General features: G+C 41.9%; 1 protein-coding gene across 14 annotated transcripts in view; it reads left to right on the plus strand.

The window, feature by feature from the left end:
• The first annotated feature begins 8,979 nt into the window (after positions 1-8,979).
• RBMS3 (RNA binding motif single stranded interacting protein 3) overlaps positions 8,980-21,376 on the plus strand; it is a 1,480,592-nt gene continuing 1,468,195 nt past the window's right edge. For 3 of the 14 annotated variants that reach the window (XM_069088554.1, XM_069088558.1, XM_069088559.1), the window contains exon 1: positions 9,784-10,162. In XM_069088554.1, coding sequence (XP_068944655.1) covers positions 9,956-10,162 — 207 coding nt within the window. In that variant the 5' untranslated portion in view covers positions 9,784-9,955. Of the gene's footprint in view, positions 9,132-9,248; positions 9,332-9,776; positions 10,163-21,376 lie in introns of those variants that run through there. The other 11 variants (XM_069088550.1, XM_069088553.1, XM_069088561.1 and 8 more) reach the window with 7 other exon arrangements.

Below are 21,376 nucleotides of genomic sequence, written 5' to 3' on the forward strand. Positions count from 1 at the left end.
AAGGAAATGATAGTGGCAGAAGGTTTCTGAGTGATATGAGGTGAAAAAAAAAGAAAAAAAACTAATGCAGTCAAAATTAGAAAGAAAACATGACCTTGGAAAATGTTTTTTACTGCAGCTTTCTCTGATAAAGAACTCATTTCTCAAATGCATATGGAATCGAGACAAATTTATAAAAATAAGAAACCTTCCCTAATTGATGAATGGCTAAAAGATATAACCAGGCAGGTTTTTTTTTTGCCTTTTTTCCAAGGGCAATTGGGGTTAATTAAGTAACTTGCCCAAGGTTACATGGCTAGTTTTGTGTGTGTGTGTGTGTGTGTGTGTGTGTGTGTGTGTGTGTGGTAAGTGTCTGAGGCCAGAACCGAACTCTGGACCTCTTGATTCCAGGGCCAGCTAACCAGGCAGTTTTTACAAGAAGAAATAAAAGCTATCAATAGTCATATGATAAAATGCTCTAAATCACTAATAATTAGAGAAATAGAAATTAAGACAACTCTGAGATATGACTTCACACCTATCAGATTGGCTCACAAGACAAAAAAAGAAAATAAGTGCTGGAGGGGATGTGGAAAAATTGGTACAGTAATGCACTGTTGAAGTTTTGAACTGATCCCAGCATTCTGGAGAACAATTTGGAACTGTTCCTAAAGGGATCTAAAACGGTCCTTACCCTTTTCTCCAGAAATGACACTACTAGGTTTATACCCAAAGAGATCAAAGGAAAAGTAAATGGAACTATATAGAGAAAAATATTTATAGCAGCTCTTTTTGTGCTGTCAAAGAATTGGAAATTGAGAAAATGACCATTAATTGGGGAACTGAACAAGTTGAGGTATATAATCATGATAGAATACTATTGAGCTATAGGAAATGACAAAAGGGATGGTTTCAGAAAACCATAGAAAGACCTAGAAATGAATTGATACAAAATGAAATGAGCAGAACCAGGAGAATATTGTACACAGAAACATTAATATTGTAACAATGATCAACTGTGAGAAACTTAGCTACACTGATCAATACAATGATCCATGACAATTCCAAATGATTCATGATAAAAATGCTATTCACTTCCAGAGAGAGAACTGATAAACTCTGAATGAAGGCTAAATCATATTTTCTCCTAATTTCTTTTTCTTGCTTTTTTGGCAACACAGCTAATACGTAAATATGCTTTGCATGCTTTCACGTGTATATGGGTATCATATTGCTTGCCTTCTCAATGAGTAGAAGACTAAATAGAGAAAGGGCAATAATTTGGAATTCAAAATAAAAAATGAATTTTAAAATGATTATATTCTATCAATAAATGTTTGGTTGCTCCCAAACCCCCCCAAAAAAGAAAGAAAAAAAAAGAAAAAGAGGAAACTCACAGTAAATGGCTTCAAGAAAGGTACAAGGCAGTCAGTCCTGCCCTCAGGAAGCTCACAATCTAATGGGAAAGAATCATTCCATTATGTACAGGCAAGCTATATAGAGGATAAATTGGGGAAAACCCCCCCAACAGAGGATGACTTTAGAATTAAGAGGCATCATGGAAGGCTTCTTATAGAGTGGCATTTTAGCTGGAACTCAAAGGAAACTAGAAAGTGGTAGAGATTTGGAGGGAGAAAATTCTAGGTATTGAGGACAAACAGTGAAAATGCCTAGAGTCAGGAAATGAAGTGTCTCTTTTGAGGAACTGCAAGGAGGCCAGTGTCACTAGATTGAAAAGAACATGGGGTGAAAGATATAAGAAGCCTGGAAAGGGAGGTCAGGTTATGTAGGGTTTTGAATGCCAAACAGAGGATTTCATATTGGATCCTGATATCTTGATTCAGATAGGGAGCCACTGAAGCCCATTAAGTACCCAGGTGATACAGTCAGACTTGAACTTTAAGATTACTTTGACAGCTGAGTGGTGGCTGGATTGAAGTGAGGTGAGATTTGAGTCAGCAGACCCACCAGGAGACTATTGCAGTAGTCCTTATATGAGGTGATAGGGGCCTGCACCAGGATGGTGGCAGAATCAGAAGAGAGAAAGGGACAGATAAAATTGACAGGCTTTGGCAACAGACTGAGTGTGTGTGTGTGTGTGTGTGTGTGTGTGTGTGTGACTGTGAGTGAGAGACAGAGAGGGAGAGAGAGAGAGAAAGAGAGAGAGACAGAGAGAGAAAGACAGAGAGAGAGAGAGACAGAGACAGAGAGACAGAGAGAGACAGAGAGAGAGAGCGAGGGAGGAGGTGGAGGGGGAGATAGAGGGAGAGAGAGAGATTTGAAGATAACACCTGTCCTCTACAGTAATAGTGAAGTTTAAAGCTGAGGAGGTTTTTTTGGAGAAAGATAAGTTCAGTTTTGAACACATTGACTTTAAGATTTCTAAGAGGCAGGGCGGCTAGGTGGTGCAGTGAATAGAGCACTGGCCCTGGAGTCAGGAAGACCTGAGTTCAAATCTGACCGCAGACACTTAACACAAAAACTAGCCATGTGACCGTGGGCAAGTCAATTAACCCCAACTGCCCTCCAAAAAGCAAAAAAAAAGGTTTCTAAGAGGCATCAAGTAACACTAGAGATGCAAGACTGGAGGTTAACAGATAGATTTAGAGCTGGATAGGTATATTTGTGGATCATTAGCATGAGGATGATAATTGAATTTATGAAAACTGATGAGATCATCAAGTAAAGTAGTATAGAAGAAGAAAAGAGGGCCCAGGAAAGAACCTTCTGGGACTCTTAGAATTAGTAGATATAACCTAAATGAAGATCCAGCACAGGTTATGAGAAGGTGGGAGAACTGAAGGAATGATTTTCTGAAAACCTAGAGATAAGAGAGTATCAAGGACACAAGGCTGAATGGCCATGTCAAAGGCTTGGCCTTTTAACCTTGGGAGCAGTGCCTCTCTTTAAGGGAGCTTAAGATTCCATGGGCTTTTTGGCTGCCATATCACGCTTCTGACTCATGGAACCAGCAGGCCACTGAAGCCCACAAATCTTTTTCAGACAAACTGCTGTTTAATCACCCCTCACTCATCCTATACTTGTGAAGTTAATTATTTTAAACCCAATTACATGTAGTATTTTACATGTGTCACTATTTAATTTCATTGTATTAGATTAAGCCCAATGTTCTAGCCTGTCAAAGTCTTGACTTTGTTATCTACTGTCTTAGCTTGTCTTCCCAGCTCTGCGTCATTTGCAGATTTCATAAGCCTTCCATCTATAGTGACACCTTTACCAAAGTCACTGATAATAATGTTAAATAATACTGGAATAAGCATAGATTCTCTAGAGGTACTGTTCAGGAGAACACCCGACAAGCAGATATTTGCCAAGGTTACTATTTTGTATTTGTATCATCCCAAACTGGATGACTTTGGGAAAGTCACTTATCCCCTCTGGGGCTGTTTCCTCCTTTATCAAATGCAGGAGTTGGACATGATCAAGGATTCTTAACCTTTTTTGTGTATAATGGACACCTCAGAATAATCATTTCAAATAATTGGAGGAAATATTAAATTTCAGTTAAATGTTAGCAAAAATAAAGATGTGACGTTTCCCCATCTAAGTTCAAGAGCCTTTGGGCTAGATGATCTCTAAAATCCCTTCTTGTTCAAAATCCTATGACTCATTGAAAGAAAATCTGGAAACTTTCTCCTTATGTTGTCCAGGAGTGATTGGCTAACATGATAGAAAAGGAACATGAGAAATATTAAAAGGGATGTGGAAAAAGGTACATTAATGCATTGTTGATGGAGTTATGAACTGGTCCAACCATTCTGGAGAACAATTTGGAACTATCCCCAAAGGGATATAAAACTGTGAGTACCCTGTGACCTAGAAATGCCACTATTGGGTCTACATCCCAAAAAGATCAAAGAAAAAGGAAAAGGACCTCAGTGTGAAAAAAAATACATATTTATAGCAGCTCTTTTTATGGTGGCAAAGAATTAGTAATTGAAGGGATGCTCACTAATTGGGGAATGGCTAAACAAGTTGTGGAATATGATTGTGGTGGAATACTGTTGTGCTACAGAAATGACAAAAGAGATGATTTCAGAAAAACTTGGATGTATATGAACTGATACAAAATAAAATGAGCAGAACCAGAACATCGTGCATAGTAACAGCAATATTGTAATGATAATTCATTGTGAAAGACCTACCTCCACTCAATCTGTAATAATTCCAAATGATTTATAATGAAAAATGCTAACCACCTCCAGAAAGAGAGCTGATGAACTGAGTGTGGATTGAAGTATATTTTTTTCACTTTATTTTTCTTGTTGTTGCTTTTTTTTTGCAACATGGTTAATATGGAAATATCTTTTTCATGCCTTCAAATGTATAATGAGCATCATATCACTTGCCTTCTTGATGGACAGAGAGAGAGGAAAAAATGGAACTCAAAATTTTTACAAAAGAATGTTAAAAAAAATACATTAAAATATGTGGTCCAGGAGGCCATGCATAAAAACAACAGATTAAATCAATTGACTTTTTGTTGTCATGGGAAAAAAGTAATTGTCTTTATGAACATCATTAAGTCCCTTGGATCTATCTGTGACTTATAAAATATGCCCCCAAATTCATGATTTCATTAGTTCAAATAATTCTTTCACAAGCTGAAATTGCAATCTCTCATGACTTAGCAGAAGGTCTTCATGAGCTACTGTGGCCAAAATATGTTATCACATTGAGAGCTAAGGCTGTGATGGCAAGATCCTCCGAATGGGCATAGCCTTTGTAGCTTGGTCCAGCTTGCCAAGCTTGGACACATCTGACAGAGCTTTTGACAAGTTTAGGTTCACCTTTGTGATAAGACAAGGTACTAGAGGGAATCGGACTTGTTATCTTGAAGAATAGACGACTTAGACTGTCGGCCAGTACTACCCAAATCCACAACTATGAGAGATGAGGGAAAAGTTGTTTAGCTTATTAAACATTTCCATCATTCAGGAATCTCCAGGAGAGCTTCTGATGGAATGGGGTGAGGGAGAGGATATGACAGAATGATGATCTCAGTCAGTTAAATTGAAAGGTCAAGAAATGGATGAAATATCAATGATAACATTTAAATTGAGAACTCTGAAGATGCAACCCTTCTGGTAACTGTCATTGGAAAGACTGAAGAAACAAAATGGTTTGATTCACACACTGAAGAGAGAAACAACGTTGGATAAAGCTGACCAGGCTGCTATGATTCATCTGAGGTGGCTGGGTGGAGGGCATGTAAAGGTCAGAATTATCCATGAGGTTTGTTTGCTGGTAATCCAGAAATGAAGCCAATTAAGGTAACAGGAAAATAGTGACAAATACTTCTGATGACTTGGAGGTCTAGATTTTGGGAATATTGCAAGCTGCCTGCAATGCTTGAAGCAGCAATCTGCATGCATAATTAGGTGCCCGAATGTATGCAATCAACAGTTTTGATGTGCAATATATTTTGGGTGAATCCATATTTACTTAAGGCAGATGTATACAGAACAATTGGGAGTTCCAAAAATACAAGGGCAGAAGAATGGGGAAAATATTTGTATGTAACAATAGGAATTTTTTAGAGATGATTTCTAAATATAGAACAGCCAACTTGATGTGTTGGTGTCTTTATTTTTAATATAATCTTCATTCAGACCCTTAAAGAAATGCACAAACAGATTTTGGAGGAAAGAAGCATGGAAGAGGGATCAGATTCTATTCAGCTGCTCTAGCTTCTGTCCCACCATGTGATTTTTTTTTCCATGTTGAAGAGTGAAAATCTGTCAGATTCATAACCTCACTGCTCCAAAGATTATGTGTCTTTGTGTTTGCCTACAGTCAAGGCTCAGATGCATAAGTATTTGAAGATAGCTGTTAAAAAAAAGAATCTATTTAAGTAAAACAAATGACCAAGATGTGTAATTTTTATTTCCTTCAATGTAAGTCTTCCCAGATGATGAGGAAACTTGGAATTTCTTGGTATGTTCATTCATTCCAATGTTTTTCTTTTTTGACTTGCATATTTTGTTCACTATAGTATAATGCCATTTTAAAGAGATTGTAATAGCTGACATTTAAATAGTGGGCTGAGATTTGCAAACATTTTACATACATTATTTTCTTAGATTCCTACGAGGCAAGGCAGGACCTTCACATAATATTATATCCATTCTATTAATAAGAACACTGAAACAGTGAGGTATAATGAGTTCCCTATGATTCTGCAACCTGTAAGTTAGATGTTACTGCAACCAGTAACAAGCAGGATTGGAATCCCAGTTTCTTTGATTCTCACTCGAACACTGATGTCCTTTAATCATCAGAGCTTCTACTCTTGGACAATACAGTGAATCTCATACTGAAGCAAACTTACTTTTCCTATATATTAATCCTTAAATGTACCTTCAATCTCACTCGTTTAAGCACTCATGCCAGAGAAGTAGGTGGCAGCCCATCCTCACCTCCTCTTCTTGTCTGTCTCTTGTCTAATCTTCCTGGAAATCTTCTATGAGAACCTGGGGACTCTCGACACCACTTGGTACTGAATGAATGCCAAAGACCTGACTCCTTTTGCAGTCATACATCTTCTGATGACATTTTTTCTGCAGCTTTCCCTGCACAAAGTTTTGTTAATAGTATTTTTTAGACTACTCACACCCACCATGGACCTGTGTTACCTTAACAAAGCCTTTATGAGAAAAATTGATATGTGCATCAGGGACATCCTGGTTAAAGATGGGAGAAGGGAGTTGCCAAGCTTTTCCAAATTATATTCTATAGAGGTTCACATCTTTATAGTCACATGATTGACTGAAAGGTTCAGAGAATGCAAGATCCCACTGGGTTTATTGTTTGTTGACTATAAAAACAATTGATTCATTGAAGCAGAACACCTCCTTAAAGAATATGTTCTAGTAAAGTGTCTCTCCTGGATATGTCAAAATCCAATCTGATTCCTCAGCATATATAACAATTGCAATACCTTCATTTGAAGACAATTTTCCCACTTAGATTCCTAACAGAAAACAAAAATAACCCAAAAAGTCAGTTTGAATATTTTTTTAACAATTTTTTTTTTTTACAAAAAATTATCAGTTAAGATGAAAGCTGACTAATTCAGACCTTAAGACTTTCTATTTCATAGTGTTGCTTTTGGTCAAATTATCCTAGAAAGAGCACTATATTTGAAGTCAAACCTAGATTTAAATCTTGGCTTGGTCATTTATTAATTATGTGATCTTTAGCAAAGAGATAATTTGTGTAATACCTACCTCCACAGGAATATGTTATGATCTTCCACAGAATGCTGAATGTGCAGTATGGAAACATGAGTTCAAATCTTGCCTCATATATTTTCTTGGCCTTGGACAAGTTACTTAATGGGTCTGAACCCCAGTTTTATAATATAAACATGGGAGCACACAAGCCTCATGTTATTGTGAAGATCAAAGTGAAATGATGGTAAAATATTTTATCATTATTAAATTTAATGATTTACGCAACATCCCAAACTAATGTTAGTACTTATAATGAAGATAAGTAGAAGCTAAAAGAGATTCTTTTCAAAGATAGTGCAACACAGTGAAAAGAACATGCTGGGGTTCTTAAACCTTTGGTCTGTGAACATTTAAAAATTATATAACTATTTCAGTGTATTTGGTTTCCTTTGCAATCCTATGTATTTTATTTCATGCATTTTTTGATAATTTCAGCAATGCATTTATTTATTGGATGATGACCAGACATTATATGACATTTGTATATAATGTATATATTCTATACATTTAAAAACATTTTTTTGAGGAGTTGCAGAGGCCACCCAGATGGCTAAAGGGGTCTCTGACACAAAAAGGTTAAGAAGCCCTGACAGGGCTCCGGAATTAGAGGACCTGGGCTTGTCTCCTGCCTCCATAGCTCACTACTTGTGTGACCCTGGGCAAATGATGAAGCTTCCTTGGCCTTCATTTTCCTTTCTTGTAAAAGGAGGGGGATCAGAGAAGGTGCCTCTTGAAGTCCCTTAGAGCTCTAGCTCTTCGGTCCATAGGAGACAGTACCAGAGAACATGACTAGTTTACCTGTAAAGAGGGAGATGTGTAATTTCTGCCTTAAAGTTATATTGAGGATAATGTGATGCAGAGAGGAAGGATAAGATAGCTTTCTCAGTTTCTTCAGGTTAGCCTCATATGTTCATCACACCTGATGAAATTTTCTGGGAAATAAAATTAGTAGTTCATTTAGCTAATCTATTGGGGATATTATGGAATCTCAAGCAAAGGAGCAAAGGGCATCATTTACTATTGACCTGCATCTTAATAACCAAATATTTCATTGTCAGGAGAGCTATTACTGAGACAAGTCTCAGGGCCACTCTCGAAAGTCCCTCCCCCTCGATGTTTCCATGAAGTTGCCAGGCAGTTCCCCAGGACAATGTGATGTTATATTTAGACGTGTAACCTGATCACCTGACGGTGAGCCCTGATTTAAGAATTACCAAGTCTAACCTTGCCATTCATTTTTAAAATATATACACGTCTAGAGAATAACCGCTGTCTGACCACTGGGATCATAACCAAAGGCGAGACTTGCCCTTCTGAGAGGATGTTCTTGCAAAAGGCACAACTTCCAATCTTAAAAAGGCAGCTAACATTTGGAAAGAAAAAAAATCCAAGGCATATTGCAGTAAATGCCTGCCCCTAGCTTCTCTCCTCTCCCTTCTCCTCCCCCATCCAGCTTGGGCTCCCGACATTTATTCCAAACTAAAAGGAGACAGACTAAGAGACAGACGATATTTTCTCCCCTCTGGTCAGGTTCAAACCCGGGAGCAGGCTGCTGGGAGGGATGTCGATTTCCTGCCCGAAATTGTCTCTTGTTTTTCCTCTTTACTCCAGTTCTCCTTGTGCAATGCTGCGTGCCACGCCGCTGGCAGAGCAGACAGAGGGAGAAGGAGAGAGGGAGCTCCAGTCACACACACCAAACACACACTCACACTCAGACACACGCGCGCGCACACACTCACCCCAGCCTGCCAGGCGACTGCCATCCAGGAGATCGCAGTCACCAGTGGAAGGGGGGAGGTGGAGTGGGGGGGTCGGGCGTGGGTAAGAGGGGGGGCTACGCCAGCCACAATCGTGCCCATGCTCGGCTCTCATCCTCGCCACCACCACCTTGCACAGGTCGGGAAATCGCTTGTTTTCCTTTGCTTTTGGGTAGCACAGGCTCTGGCCGGGGGAAGGGGAGGGGAGGAGGGAAGCCTAGCTGGGTGAGCACCGGGGGTTGGGGGTGGGGTCGGCGTGGGGGTGGGGTGGACATTGAACTTTTCCTTGGCGTGACCAGCATATTGGCAGTTTCCCCAGGCTAATCCCGGCGATCTGTGGTTTGTTCTTCCAGTTAACTTTGTTCCAAAGGCTCCCGGGGAGGGGGTTTAGGGAAACGGGAAAAGCAGAAGGGAGCCAGAGAGGGGGAGAAGGGAAAAAACAAAGGTCTGGATTTGGGACCTAGATAAGGAGGGAAAGTAAATAACCACCGCGCCCGGCTGGAGCTCAGCGGGTCTGGGCGGCCAGGCGTCAGCTGCTTGGTTCTCGTTGGCTGTTTCGGGGAGCTTGAAGGCCACCGCACCAAGGACACACACAACACACAACACACACACACACACACACACACGCAGCCCCACAGGCATAGGCGCGCTCTCAATGGATACAAAAGTCTGGACGTTCTAGGGGAGAGGAGGGAGGGAGGGAGGAAGGAAGGAAAGGAGGAAGAGAGGGAAGGAGGAAGGGGGGCGGGCGGCTGAGAGCCCGGGGCGGGGGAGAGCCGAAGCCCGAACCCAGCCGGAGCCCGAGCCGGAGCCGGAGCCGGAGCCGGAGCTGGAGCCAGAGCGACTGCGCCCGTGCCGGCTCCCCTAGCCATGCGTGCCGCGGGCCCGTGAAGGGAGCCGCCGTGCGCCGCTGGCTGCCAAGTCCTTGCCCCGCTTTTGTCTCGCCCTACAGTGAATCGGAAGATGGAGATGGATGTTAAGGGAGTTTCTCAGTGCCCAGAGCCCATCCCCCACTCTCAGGGGGCTGGCGGAGGCTGTCAGCAGCCACCACCACCACCGCCACCGCCGCCGCCACCGCCGCCGCCGCAGGATGAGCAGCCTGGGGAAAGTGCGGCCGCCGGGGACAGCCACCCAGAGAAGAGACCAAACAGTGAGAAAGAAGACAAAAAGGTAGGTCTGCCGGCCGCCCCCTCCCCAGCATCTCCGCGCTGAGCCGGGAGCCCTCGGATCGCCTCCACCCCCTGCCCTGGCTGGAGAGCCCGGGCCAGAGGGTGGGGTCTGCGGGCGGAGGGGCGGGGGCCTGGGACAGGGCGAGAAGGGCTGCCTGCCGGCCGGCCGGCCTTTCTGTCTGCCTGTCCAGGTGTCTGTTTGTCTGTCCTGTGTATCTGTTGGTCTCTCGCGGGGCGGGGGTGGCTATGGGGAGTGACTTTAGGAAGTGGAGGCAGCGCCGGCGTGGAGGAGCCTGTCCTGGATTGCAGGGTGGATGGAGCTGTCTGGGTGTGCAAAGGCGGGTCTGGCTGCTGCTAGCTCTCCCATGCCCAGAGATGAGGGGTGAGGGTGAGGCAGGGACGGCAGGGGGCGGCTGGGGCCAGCAGCCCAGCAGGGCGGGCAGACAGACCTCTGCTTGCCCTCTCAAATTCAAGGGAGCAGGCTCTGCAGGCTCCTTCCTCCAGAGCCACGAGTTCTGAAGTGGTTCTGGGGAAGCCTTGGGGTCGGGGGCGGGGAGCAGGAGAGAAGCCCCAGTGCAGATAGATGTCCAGCAGCGGGGAGTAAAGTTTCTTTCATTTGCAGGATTGAGCCTTATTAATGCTGCGGAGCCCTGGGGCCTCACCTGTCCCCCCCCCCCCAAGGGCAGCCCCTCAAATCGGGCTCAACCCTGCTGTGTCATTGCAGACCAAGGGACAGCTCCTTCTTACTGTAGAAAGGGACAGACAGCCTTTTAGGTAATGGAGTTCAAGGAAAGATGGTTCCAATTTCATCCTGTCCCTGCCACCCCTCAAATCACAAAGAGAAATAAATGGAATTTTAAAAATTGCCATTATGACAGCGTCAGCCCAGTGTACTGTTCAGAAAGTGAATCTGTCTCTGGTCATTTTCTGCATCTTCATGTGGTTTTGGTGAAACTGATGAAGACTAAGTGTTCTGTGGAACATGGGAGGCACCTGCATTGATGATATTAAACTTGGGGAAATTGAATGGGAATTTCTATCCTCCCCCTCTCCCCAAAAAGTTATGATTTGTGTTTGGGAGCTGTAGAACTGTGCTCAGGCCATTTACTACATCAGGCTTGGTCTGATCAATGTGAGTTGAATGGGAAAGATGTGGGTAGTATGATGAGTTCCACTGTCTTAAGAGACAATAGTATCCCAGGAAGGCTTTAAACCTTTGAGTTGGAAAGTGGTCTGGTTTCTGTGAATACTTATAATATGCAGGTAGATTGAATAAATACTTAAACTATGGCTGGATCACACTGAGTATGCGCTAGCCACACTGAATTTAGAGTTGGGTTCACTTGACAAGTCTTAAGGGGGAAAATGCTTGTCTTCCCCGAAATCACCAGTGGTCAGATTGTGTGCTGCATGCAGGAATCAAGATGAGCATCAGGGCTGTGTGTCAATGGGGGGGGGGGGGGTCAGTGATATGGTTTCCATGTGAAAAGCAACTCACTAAACCGTTGGGATTGTAAGACATTTAGATTGGGTTTTGTTGCTCTGCAGATACAGAAAAAAAAAGCCTATAAGAAAGAAGAGGGGGAAAAGGCAATGGATTTTAATATTCTAATATACTCAGCTTTTCAGTAACTCTTGATTTCATGAATATTTAATTGTCATGGCTGCATATTTACGACTTCAGATGACTCTCTCGGTCCGATTTTATGAAACAACCCTCTCAGAGCACAGTTTTATCTAGCTGAACTTTAAGTCGATGCTTTAAAATATCTTTGGGAAATAATTGCAGTGTACAGCCGGTCCTACCATCTCCATATTGTGGGTTCTCTTGGTGCCTTGAGCAGAGAAAATTCCTGCCATCAGCAGAAATCCGTGCTTACTAGTTACTCTTGGATGCACCATGCAGACTGTCTAATGTTTTTACCCATGGTGGGGATCAGGGAAGCAAATCCAGTCCCTATATTACTGCAGGTGAAAAGAGGCCTGAAAGGGGGCTGATTACATTTAGTTAATTAGCATGTGCAGATAATTGAGTATTCCACTGATGTGATTTGCTTTATGTTTGTCGGCAATTTCTTGAGGTAGAAACAAAATACTACTTTTTTTCCCCTCCAGGTGTTTGCCTTAAAAAAAAAATCAGACTCCATCCTCATCTTATCCCAGAACTCAGCTGGGTTAACTCTTTAGTGGCCACTCCATTCCTCCAAGAGGCTCTCTGTCCTGTGTTTTAGAAGAGTTGGAGAAATGGGGCCTGGGCCAATTGGACTTTCACAGCTGTTTTGTCTTGTGACTACCAAGGCAAGTTATGCATTTGATTTTTTTTTTTTTGAGTGAATTCTGGTTTCATTAGTGATCAGGACTTCAAGGGGTTAAATCAGATTATTCCATTGTGATGAAAACCAAATCCAAACTGTGATAGACTTGTGTGTCTTGGCCAAACTGTGAAGAAATACATACACACATGCACACAATGGGAGGGTTTTTTTAAAATATGAAAATGGGAAGATATATTCTTGGTTGAATCTTTGTGTTTTCTCAATAGTTACAGAAATTTAGACTGGAAATATGAGACTCTACACTCCTAAAACACAAGTCCCCCCAAAAAGATCTTTATCTTGTAGCTGCTTTTAATCTTAACATAGTTCCTGGGGGGAGGGAGGGGAAAGAGGCATTAAGACAACAATAATATTTTCTCAGGATGAGTTTTGAGGCCAATACTCTTACTCTCTTTCATGGATTTCCCTAGCTGTCCAGTTGAAATGAGAGGAGTAGACTTAGTTATAAGCTTGTCTAATGATAAAAAGTAGCCAGGGCACTGTCCTAAGTTCTCAGCAAGTCTTTGGTAACCATAGCAGCAACATCTATGTTGGCAGAGATAGACTAACCTGCAAACTTTGAGGGTCCAAAAGCAATTCCTTATAGAATCATAGTTTTAGAACTGGAAGGAACTTCAGACAAGGTCTAGTTCAACCTCATCTTACAGAGGAGAAAACTGAGTCTTTGAGAACCTAAGTGACTTTCTCAGGGTCCCAGAGGTGTTATGTCATCTGGTGACTCCAAATCCAGGATTCTTTCTACAGCTCTACACTGCTTCAGTGTTGTTAGGGATTAAGAGGGTGTAGAAAAGTAAATGATAGAAGAGGGATATTTTCAAAACTTTCCAAAACCAGCTTATGCCCTACCAGACAATAGGTGCACAGGGACAGTGGAGGAAACACTCCATTTGGGAATGTCTGGGCCTAGACCAATTTACATAGTACCAGTCTTACTGACTATAACCTCTCGCTTGTTCCCTTCTAAGGTGTTAAGTAGTTGTGACCAAGTAAGTAAAGGGCTCTTAAATATAATATCAAATTCACCCACAATTCATCAATTCATTGGATCATGAACTGGCAGGAACTTTGACAGGTCATCTGTTTGATCTCTGTCACTTAAAGCAGCACTGTCTTTAATCCCAGACTCCCTGGGAAGAAGAGGCAAAATTCCTTCTTCAGCATAACCTGTTGCCAACCCTCCCCATCCTGCTGATGTCCCCAGTTCATTCCCCTTTTCTTTTGAGGAGGCAGCAGAGTATTGCGGCACATCTAGACTTGGAGTCATGCTTCCTTTGGTCAAATGCTGCCTCTGACATTTACTGGCTGAGTGTCCATGGCCATATCGGGTGACTTCTCTTAGCCTCAATGTTTTCCACTGTTCAATGGGGATATTAAGCCCTGAAGTGACTACCTTGAGGACCCTCTTGAGATTTAGTTGGGATTATCTATGTGAAGCTCTTTGCAGACTCCAGGGTGCTATTGTTTTCCCCTAGCTCTCTCTATACTCTAGATAAAGAATAATAACTGGTCGTCAACATTCGGGTCAGAGGCCACAGGTATCTGAAGAAAATTACAGAATCACCCCTCAGCATTCTTTTGTCTAGGTTGATCTTCAGTGTTTTAACTGTCATCCCCCCTCTTTCATTAACCCTCTGATTTTCTTCTACCATTCAGTTGTGTTCAGGAAGTATTTCTGAAACTTAAACCTCTTAGATTTTTAATTAAAAAAGTTTTGCAACTCATTTTTAATGATCATCATGGAGAATCCCCCAAAAAGCAAAAACCAGCCTTGGAGTTGGGAAGGCTGGGGTTCTCTGCCCTCTCCTGGCTGTGTGATCCTGCTCAAATCAGTTAACTTCTCACTCCTGAGGACTACCTAGAGTTTGAAGTTGCAGACTTGGATTGGTGGAGGGAATTTCCACACCGGGAGTTCCTCAAACCAATGAAATCCTAAAATAAAACTTTAAAAATATGAGCCATCCCTTATGTTGTACTTTGAGGTTTTCAATGCGCAGTTTATATACACACTTAAGCCTCACGATAGACATATAGATATTACCTAGGGGGTACAGTGGACAGAGCTTTGGACCTGCAGTCAAGAATACCTGAGTGCAAACCTAGCCTCAGATATTTACCAGCTCACTCAACCTCTCTCTGCCTCAATCTCCTCATCTGCAAAATTGGGATTACTATAACCTACCTTTCAGGGTTGTTATAGGGATACAATGAGATAATTTTTGTAAAGTTATTTAAGGCTATTCATAAATGTTAGTTCTTTGCTGCTGTGTTACCAAATTCCTTGTTTGTATTTGGATCCAGCTAGATCCCTTGATCCTTGAAAAAAGGGTTAAAATAGCTTTCTCTTCTCCTGTCTGGCCCATTAATTTGATTTCTGTCACTATGAATCTTGGTTAACAGGTGTGTTTCATGGCCAACAAGTGGTATGATGTGATTTAATTTAACAGACCTTGTGGCCTAAGTGGTGGGGATCCACAGACAAATCAAAATAGACCCCCTTCTGAAGGCACTCACATTCTCTGTGGCTGGGGTGGGGGGGAAGTGTGTTATGTTAATAGGGGGGCTAACTATGCATGCAGGCAGAATTAAATACAAAGCATATTCAAAGTCATTCCAAGGCACAGAAAGTGCTCAGAATCAGATGGTCAAGAAAAGCTTTATGTGAACTGTATGCTCTTGGAAGACAGGGATTCTAAGAGGCAGAAGTGAGGACAGAGTTATTCTGGATTAGGATGGGGGCAGGACTAGGAGGTTACTGCTTGTGCAAAGACACAAGTCAGAGACAAAAAATCTTGTACGAGGAACACTAGCAGGTCAAGTTCTCTAAAATAGAGTGTGTGTGAAAGGGAAGTAATATGAAATTCAAAATGAAATATAGCCAGGATCCGGAAAGTGGAAGGAATTTCCTAATTTGATGATCATATACACGTGGTCTTCTGTGTTTTTTTTTCTTGCCCAGTATAAAGTAATATGCTGCTGATTCACTTTCTCACATCTGTTTATTGTTTTGTTGAGTTGAGGGCACAGAAGGTCCCCTGGGGCTCCTGCCTTGGGCAGTTCTGACAGTTTTACTGGTTCCCACTGCCTGCTCTGTGGATTGTGTGTGATTTGAGAACCATTCTCTGATGTAACCAGCCACTCCTGATAGGTGCCAGAGCCTCCATTCATTCTATTCCATCTTATAAGGTTTTAGGACCTTTTCTCTACCTGGTGAGTTTTCCTCTTAGGTATAATTTGAGGGCTACATTTAACATTTGGGGAAAGACCACATTTTTCTTATTCTCCAGTAGTGGCCAAGGCCAGAGGTCAAGTGTCCCATCACTGCAGCATAGACCTGGGAATCTGGGCAGAGTCTGAACTCTGTGAAAGTTTTGAAGGGTATTGACAGATGGTGGGAATCAGAGTCTTGGGAAAGGTTGTTATTCTCATGTTTTAGATTATGGTTATTATGGGAGAGAGTGTAGGGCATTTAGCAGAGTTCTCTTTCTGATGGTTATGACAGTTTCCCTGACAAGACTACCTGTGTCATGGATTGTGTGAATCTTGTGAGAATCCAGCCTTTTCTACTAGGTACCAAGCACTGATGAAAGAGCAAACAGAAAAATTTTATTCTTGTCATACTACTACTACTACTACTACTACTACTACTACTACTACTACTACTACATCTTCTTCTCTCCTCTTTCTCCTCCTTTTGTGGGGAGAAAGGAATTAGGCATCATGGCACAGAGGAATCAGTAGAGGATTCGAAGTCATGGGACTTCAGTTTTAATTGCAGCTCTGCCATTCACCACCTCTGGAATCTTAGGCCAATGACTGCCTCTTTGGGCCTTGGTCTCCTGATCTGTAAAATATAGATGATTAGATTAGGATAGGGGTTCTTAACCTCAGTACCATGAATTTGCTTTTTTAAAAAATTGATAATTTTTTAAAATTAAAATTTTAAAATTAAAACTATTTCAATATAGTTTTCTTTGCAATCTTATGCATTTTATTTTGTGTTTAAGAACATTATTTTCAGAAGGGATTCACAGGTGTCACCAGAATGACTGCCCAAAGAGTCCAGGACACCAAAAAGGTGAAACCCACCAGGACTAGGTGTTCTTGAATAGTTCTATTTCTGGTGGTTATGACAGTTTCCCTGATAAGACTACCTGTGGCATGGATTGTGTGCATCTTGTGAGAATCCAGCCTTTCCCAATGAACACAGAGCATTGATTAAGCCTAAGCTTATTCTATTCCATCCCTCAAGGTTTTAAGACCTTTTCCCTACCTTATCAGTTTTCCTGTACATCCCATGTAGGCTTTTTAATAAGGGCTTGTTGACTTGTTGACTCTGAAAAAAATAAAGAAAAGGACAAACTGAAAAGTGGAGTGTAGTAGGAAAGGGAAAAAGGCCAAGGTCATGGGCATCTGGCATGAGCACTGGCCACTTGTCTGCTGGCAGTTTTTTCCCAGACTCCTTCATGGACAGAGCTGTCCTGGCACCCAGACGATTATGTAGATTTCTCTGATATGGATCCATGAATGAGGGGTGAGGTAGATGAGCGGTTAGTGATCTCTCATCATTCCCTTTTCCTTATACTTTACTTATCTGTAGAGGGAGGGAGTGGCATCATGAACTAGGAGTAGTGTCAACCCCATATCTGACATTTATGGGCTGTGTCAGCCTGGTCAAGTCGCTTGATGTCTCAGTACCCTGGGTGATTCTCGAAGGCTGTTGCAGAACAAATGCTGATCCTCACGACTGTTCCTGCCTCCATCTGTTTATTATCTTCATTTTATCTTGTATGTATCTTATTTGTCCATAGTTGTTTGCCCATTGTCCTCGTCATTAGACTGTGAGCTCCTTGAGGGCAGGGACTTTCTTTTACTTTTGTTTTTATTTGCAGTACCTGGCATTGCCTGGCACATAGTAGGTTCTTATTAAATGTTTATGGACTCACTGACTCCATTGGTGGAGGGTTTTTTGTTCTCTAGGAGTTTCCCATATTGATGAAATCACAGGTTCAGACCTCCCACCCCCAACTTCTTTGTGCACATATTGTATTGAATTTAAACTCATTAATGGCAGGGGCTTTTATGTCTTTAATAACTGAATTGAAGAAGGGTAATAGATACTTGGTCCTAACTTTTTCCCATTGAAGATCGGGTCTTCATTTCTGACAGAAGAGATGAGTTTGGATTCTGGTGAAGTGGGAAGCTGTGTTTCCTGAGCCATGTGACTGGCATGTGTGCAACTATCCTGTAATTTTGAGCTTAACATAGAGAAGTTTTGAAAATGTCATGTATATATGTCTTGTACAATTCAGCCAGGTTGGCTTTGTATTCTTCCTATGACCTCTGAAGCCTAGACAGGCTCCCTGTTCTTTTTCTGGTGCCTAGGAATTCACAATTGAATTTTCATCTATGCTAACAGCTTAAATTGATGATTTCCTAGCTGCCAGCCTAATACTTGATAGAATAGGAGGCATGTGGCAGGGGGGAAAGCCTTTTTCTGGAAATCACAAGGTATAATAATAACAATAGTAAATAGCATTTATATTGACACTTTCTTTTGCAAAGCACTTTGATATATTAACTCATATAATGCTTAACTCCGAAGTGGGTGCTATATTTATTCCCATTTTAGAGAATAGGCACAGAGAGGTTGTGACTTGCTCAGGGTCACGTTGCTACTAAGTATCTGATCAGGATCTAAACTCAGGACTTCAAGTTTTGTGCTCTATCTACTGTGCCACCTAGCTTCTAGGCTTGGTTTACAGTCCGGGATCTTTCCACTGACTGTGTCATCTTGGGCAAGTTGCCCTCTCTCTTTAGGCCTCAGTTTGTTCATCTATAACATGGAAGGAGGAGGGTTGGATTAGATGATCTCTAAGACCATGTGAGAACTGTAATTATGTATAATTTTGCAGTGCATCTTGCTTTTGGTCACATATTCTGAAGAGAAGTAGAAAGAAAACAACGATCTTGCCTCTAGACTTAGCATTTGTTCTTGTGCCTTTCTCCCAAAACTGATTTGCATGTGAGGATTTTGAAGTTGAAAAACTGATTGGCCTTGGATCTAGAAATCCCTAGATAATTTGTTGGAAGGGCAGACTCTAAACCAATGTTGATACAGTTTATTGATGCAGTTTAACAATGAAACCCTAGTAGGGAGCCACAAGAGATTTCTAATCCTAAATCAGAGAGTGGTTTCTAACAGAGACATTGTCCCTAGTGAGTAGGAAGTGGAAATTACAAAGTTGATTTAAGCTTGCAGGTGTAGATAGCTGAAATTGTTGTGGGTTTCAAGACAGAAGAGGTAGAACCTCAGCTAAGAATACATTTGCAGCAAGAAGCTGACACAAGAGAAAAGGTCCAAAGTCTTGTGTGCAGTGGAGCGACTTCTGACAGTGACAAACAACAGCCACAGAACTAGTGGTACACCATCTAGTAGCGGCCAGTAAGATCAGGAGGAATCAGTGTCCAGCAGAAATTTCCTGCCTGCCAGAGGCTATTTGGGATATGAGCACGGGGGAGAGCAAGCTCAGTGGGATTACATCATCAGAAAACTACAGTGGGCCCCTTCTGCAAGAAGGGCAAGTTGCTTTCTATATGAGCTTTGATTACATATGTTCTCTATGTGTTTGCCCTGACCAGGTGCTTCCTATGTTTGTTTCTCTCCACATGTTTCCTATGTGTTTTCACTCTCCCCACTGAGTCTCTATGTATTTGTGGGAGAGTGTGCCCTAAAGTTGTGGGGTAAATGTTTTATTGTTACTTTTCTGATTTTGCCTTTTCATTAAATGCCTTTGCTCTGAACTAATTATGTTCCCTGGCTGACCAGGAAAAATAAACAAATCAGCAGGGTTCTGGAGCTATGATTTTGAGTGAATTCTGACCTATGTAGTACATTGTACTGAGGCAGAATTGTCTGGGAATCTACCTATGCTCTGATATATTTCAGTTTTCTCACCCTAACCTCAGTGTTTTGAAATGCAACTGGCAGATTAAGGGGAAGCTCATGCTGTTTACTTACCCCATTTGTTTTTTGAAGGGTAAGTAGGCTATAGTAAGTTAGACATGAAAAAAGCCAGAGGAAAAGGCATTGGGATCTCTCCCTTTGCAGGCAGTAACCCCCAGAGAGAAGCTGGGACATTTTATCTTAGTCAAAAACCCAAGAAATTGCAGACTTCTTTTCCTAGTTCTGTGAAGTAGGCCTTTCTTAGTGGAATGACTTTCACTAAACTTTTAAGGGGAAACAAACAAAAGTAATTATGTTAATCTACCAAGGCACCAATTCCCATATGGAGGAGCAGAAGAAGGTCTGAGATACAAAATCATTAGTTTCACCATTTGTATTATTAGGGCACATTAACCTTCAAAGACCCTGGATGACTTCTAAGGTCCTTTCTACCTCTCAATCCTCTTGTCCTGTGACCTCCTCAGTGGAATTAGACTGTAGGTTCATTAGATTTTCAAATTCAGATCTGGAAAAGACCTTGGAAAAGCCCGGAATTCTAGGTAAGAAGACCTAGGGTCAGTGGTGAATCATACACGGCCAGCCAACAATCATGTCTTAAGTGTTTAATATATGAGAGGCATGTGCTGAGTGCTAAAGATTCAAGGAAAGGTCAAAAACACAGACCCTCTCTTCAAGGAATTAACATATAGATGGCAGAGACAACATGTAACTAATTAGATACATACAAGATATATACTGAGTAGATGGAAGGTAACCTCAGAGGGGAAAGCCCTGCTGAGGGGTTATGGGAAAGACCTCCTGAAGAAAATGGGATTTGAGCTGAATCTTGGGGGAAGCCTAGAGGTAGAGGTGAGAAGGGGCATTTCAAGTAAGGAGGGCTGCCAGTGCAAACAAGATGGGAATGGAGGTATGAGGTATGAGAAATGCTGAAATGGTAGAAATGATAGGATTTGGCAATGAATTGGATACATGGGGTGAGTCCAAGTGAGGGGTCAAGGATGACATTGAGGTTGAGAACCTGGGTGACTGGGAGGATGGTGATGTCCTTGACAATAATAGGAACATTTGGCAGAGGTGAGTATTTGGGGGAAACATGATGAGTTCTGCTTTAGGCATACTGTGCTTTAGATGTCCAAGAAGCATTTAATTGGTAATAACTAAGTCATTCAGTGTGTGAAGAGCACAAGACTTATAAGGCAATAAGACCTGAGCTTGAAGTTCCTAAATGTGTGATCCTGGGTAAGTCACTTAAACCGTTTTTGGTGGTCAGTTTCCTCATCTGTAATATGGAAATAATAATACATCTACCCCCCCCCCACCCCATTCCCCATCCCAGGGTTATGAGGCCCAAATGAAGTCACCCTGTAAAGCACTTTGCAAGTCTTAGGTGCTTTATAAATGCCAATCATTGTGGTGAAGATGGGGATGATGCCAGACTGAGCCTAGGTGAGTTTAGGGCTGGATAATAGACCTTGGAATCATCTGCATAGAGTATATCACCTCTCTATATAGAGAGCTCCCATGGGAGCTGATAAAAGGTAAGAAGAGGAGAGGGCTAAAGACCAAAATCTAGGGTATGCCCATGTATAGGAGGCATGTAACAAAGGGGGATCTAGCAAAGGAGACAGTCAGGAAAGAGCAGAAGGAAGAACAATGTCCCAAAAACCTAGAGGGGAAAGAGGATCAAGTAAATCCTTTGACTTCTTTGACCTTCACTTTCCATATCTGTGCAATGGAACTAATATCTCCACTACCTATCTCATAGAGTAGTTGGGAAGAAAATGCTTCATCAGTCTATTGAAATGTGAGAGAAAAGAATTCGTTTAACCAGTTGGAATATAAAGTATTAGACTGTAGTGCCCAGATTCAAGAGTGAACAGTCAGTACAACACCAGCCCTAGAGTCAGGAGGATCT

This window comes from Petaurus breviceps, unplaced genomic scaffold (genome assembly GCF_028583685.1).
Source record: "Petaurus breviceps papuanus isolate PSGF00001 unplaced genomic scaffold, PetGlider_PUasm1.0 185, whole genome shotgun sequence".
Lineage (NCBI taxonomy): Eukaryota > Metazoa > Chordata > Mammalia > Diprotodontia > Petauridae > Petaurus > Petaurus breviceps.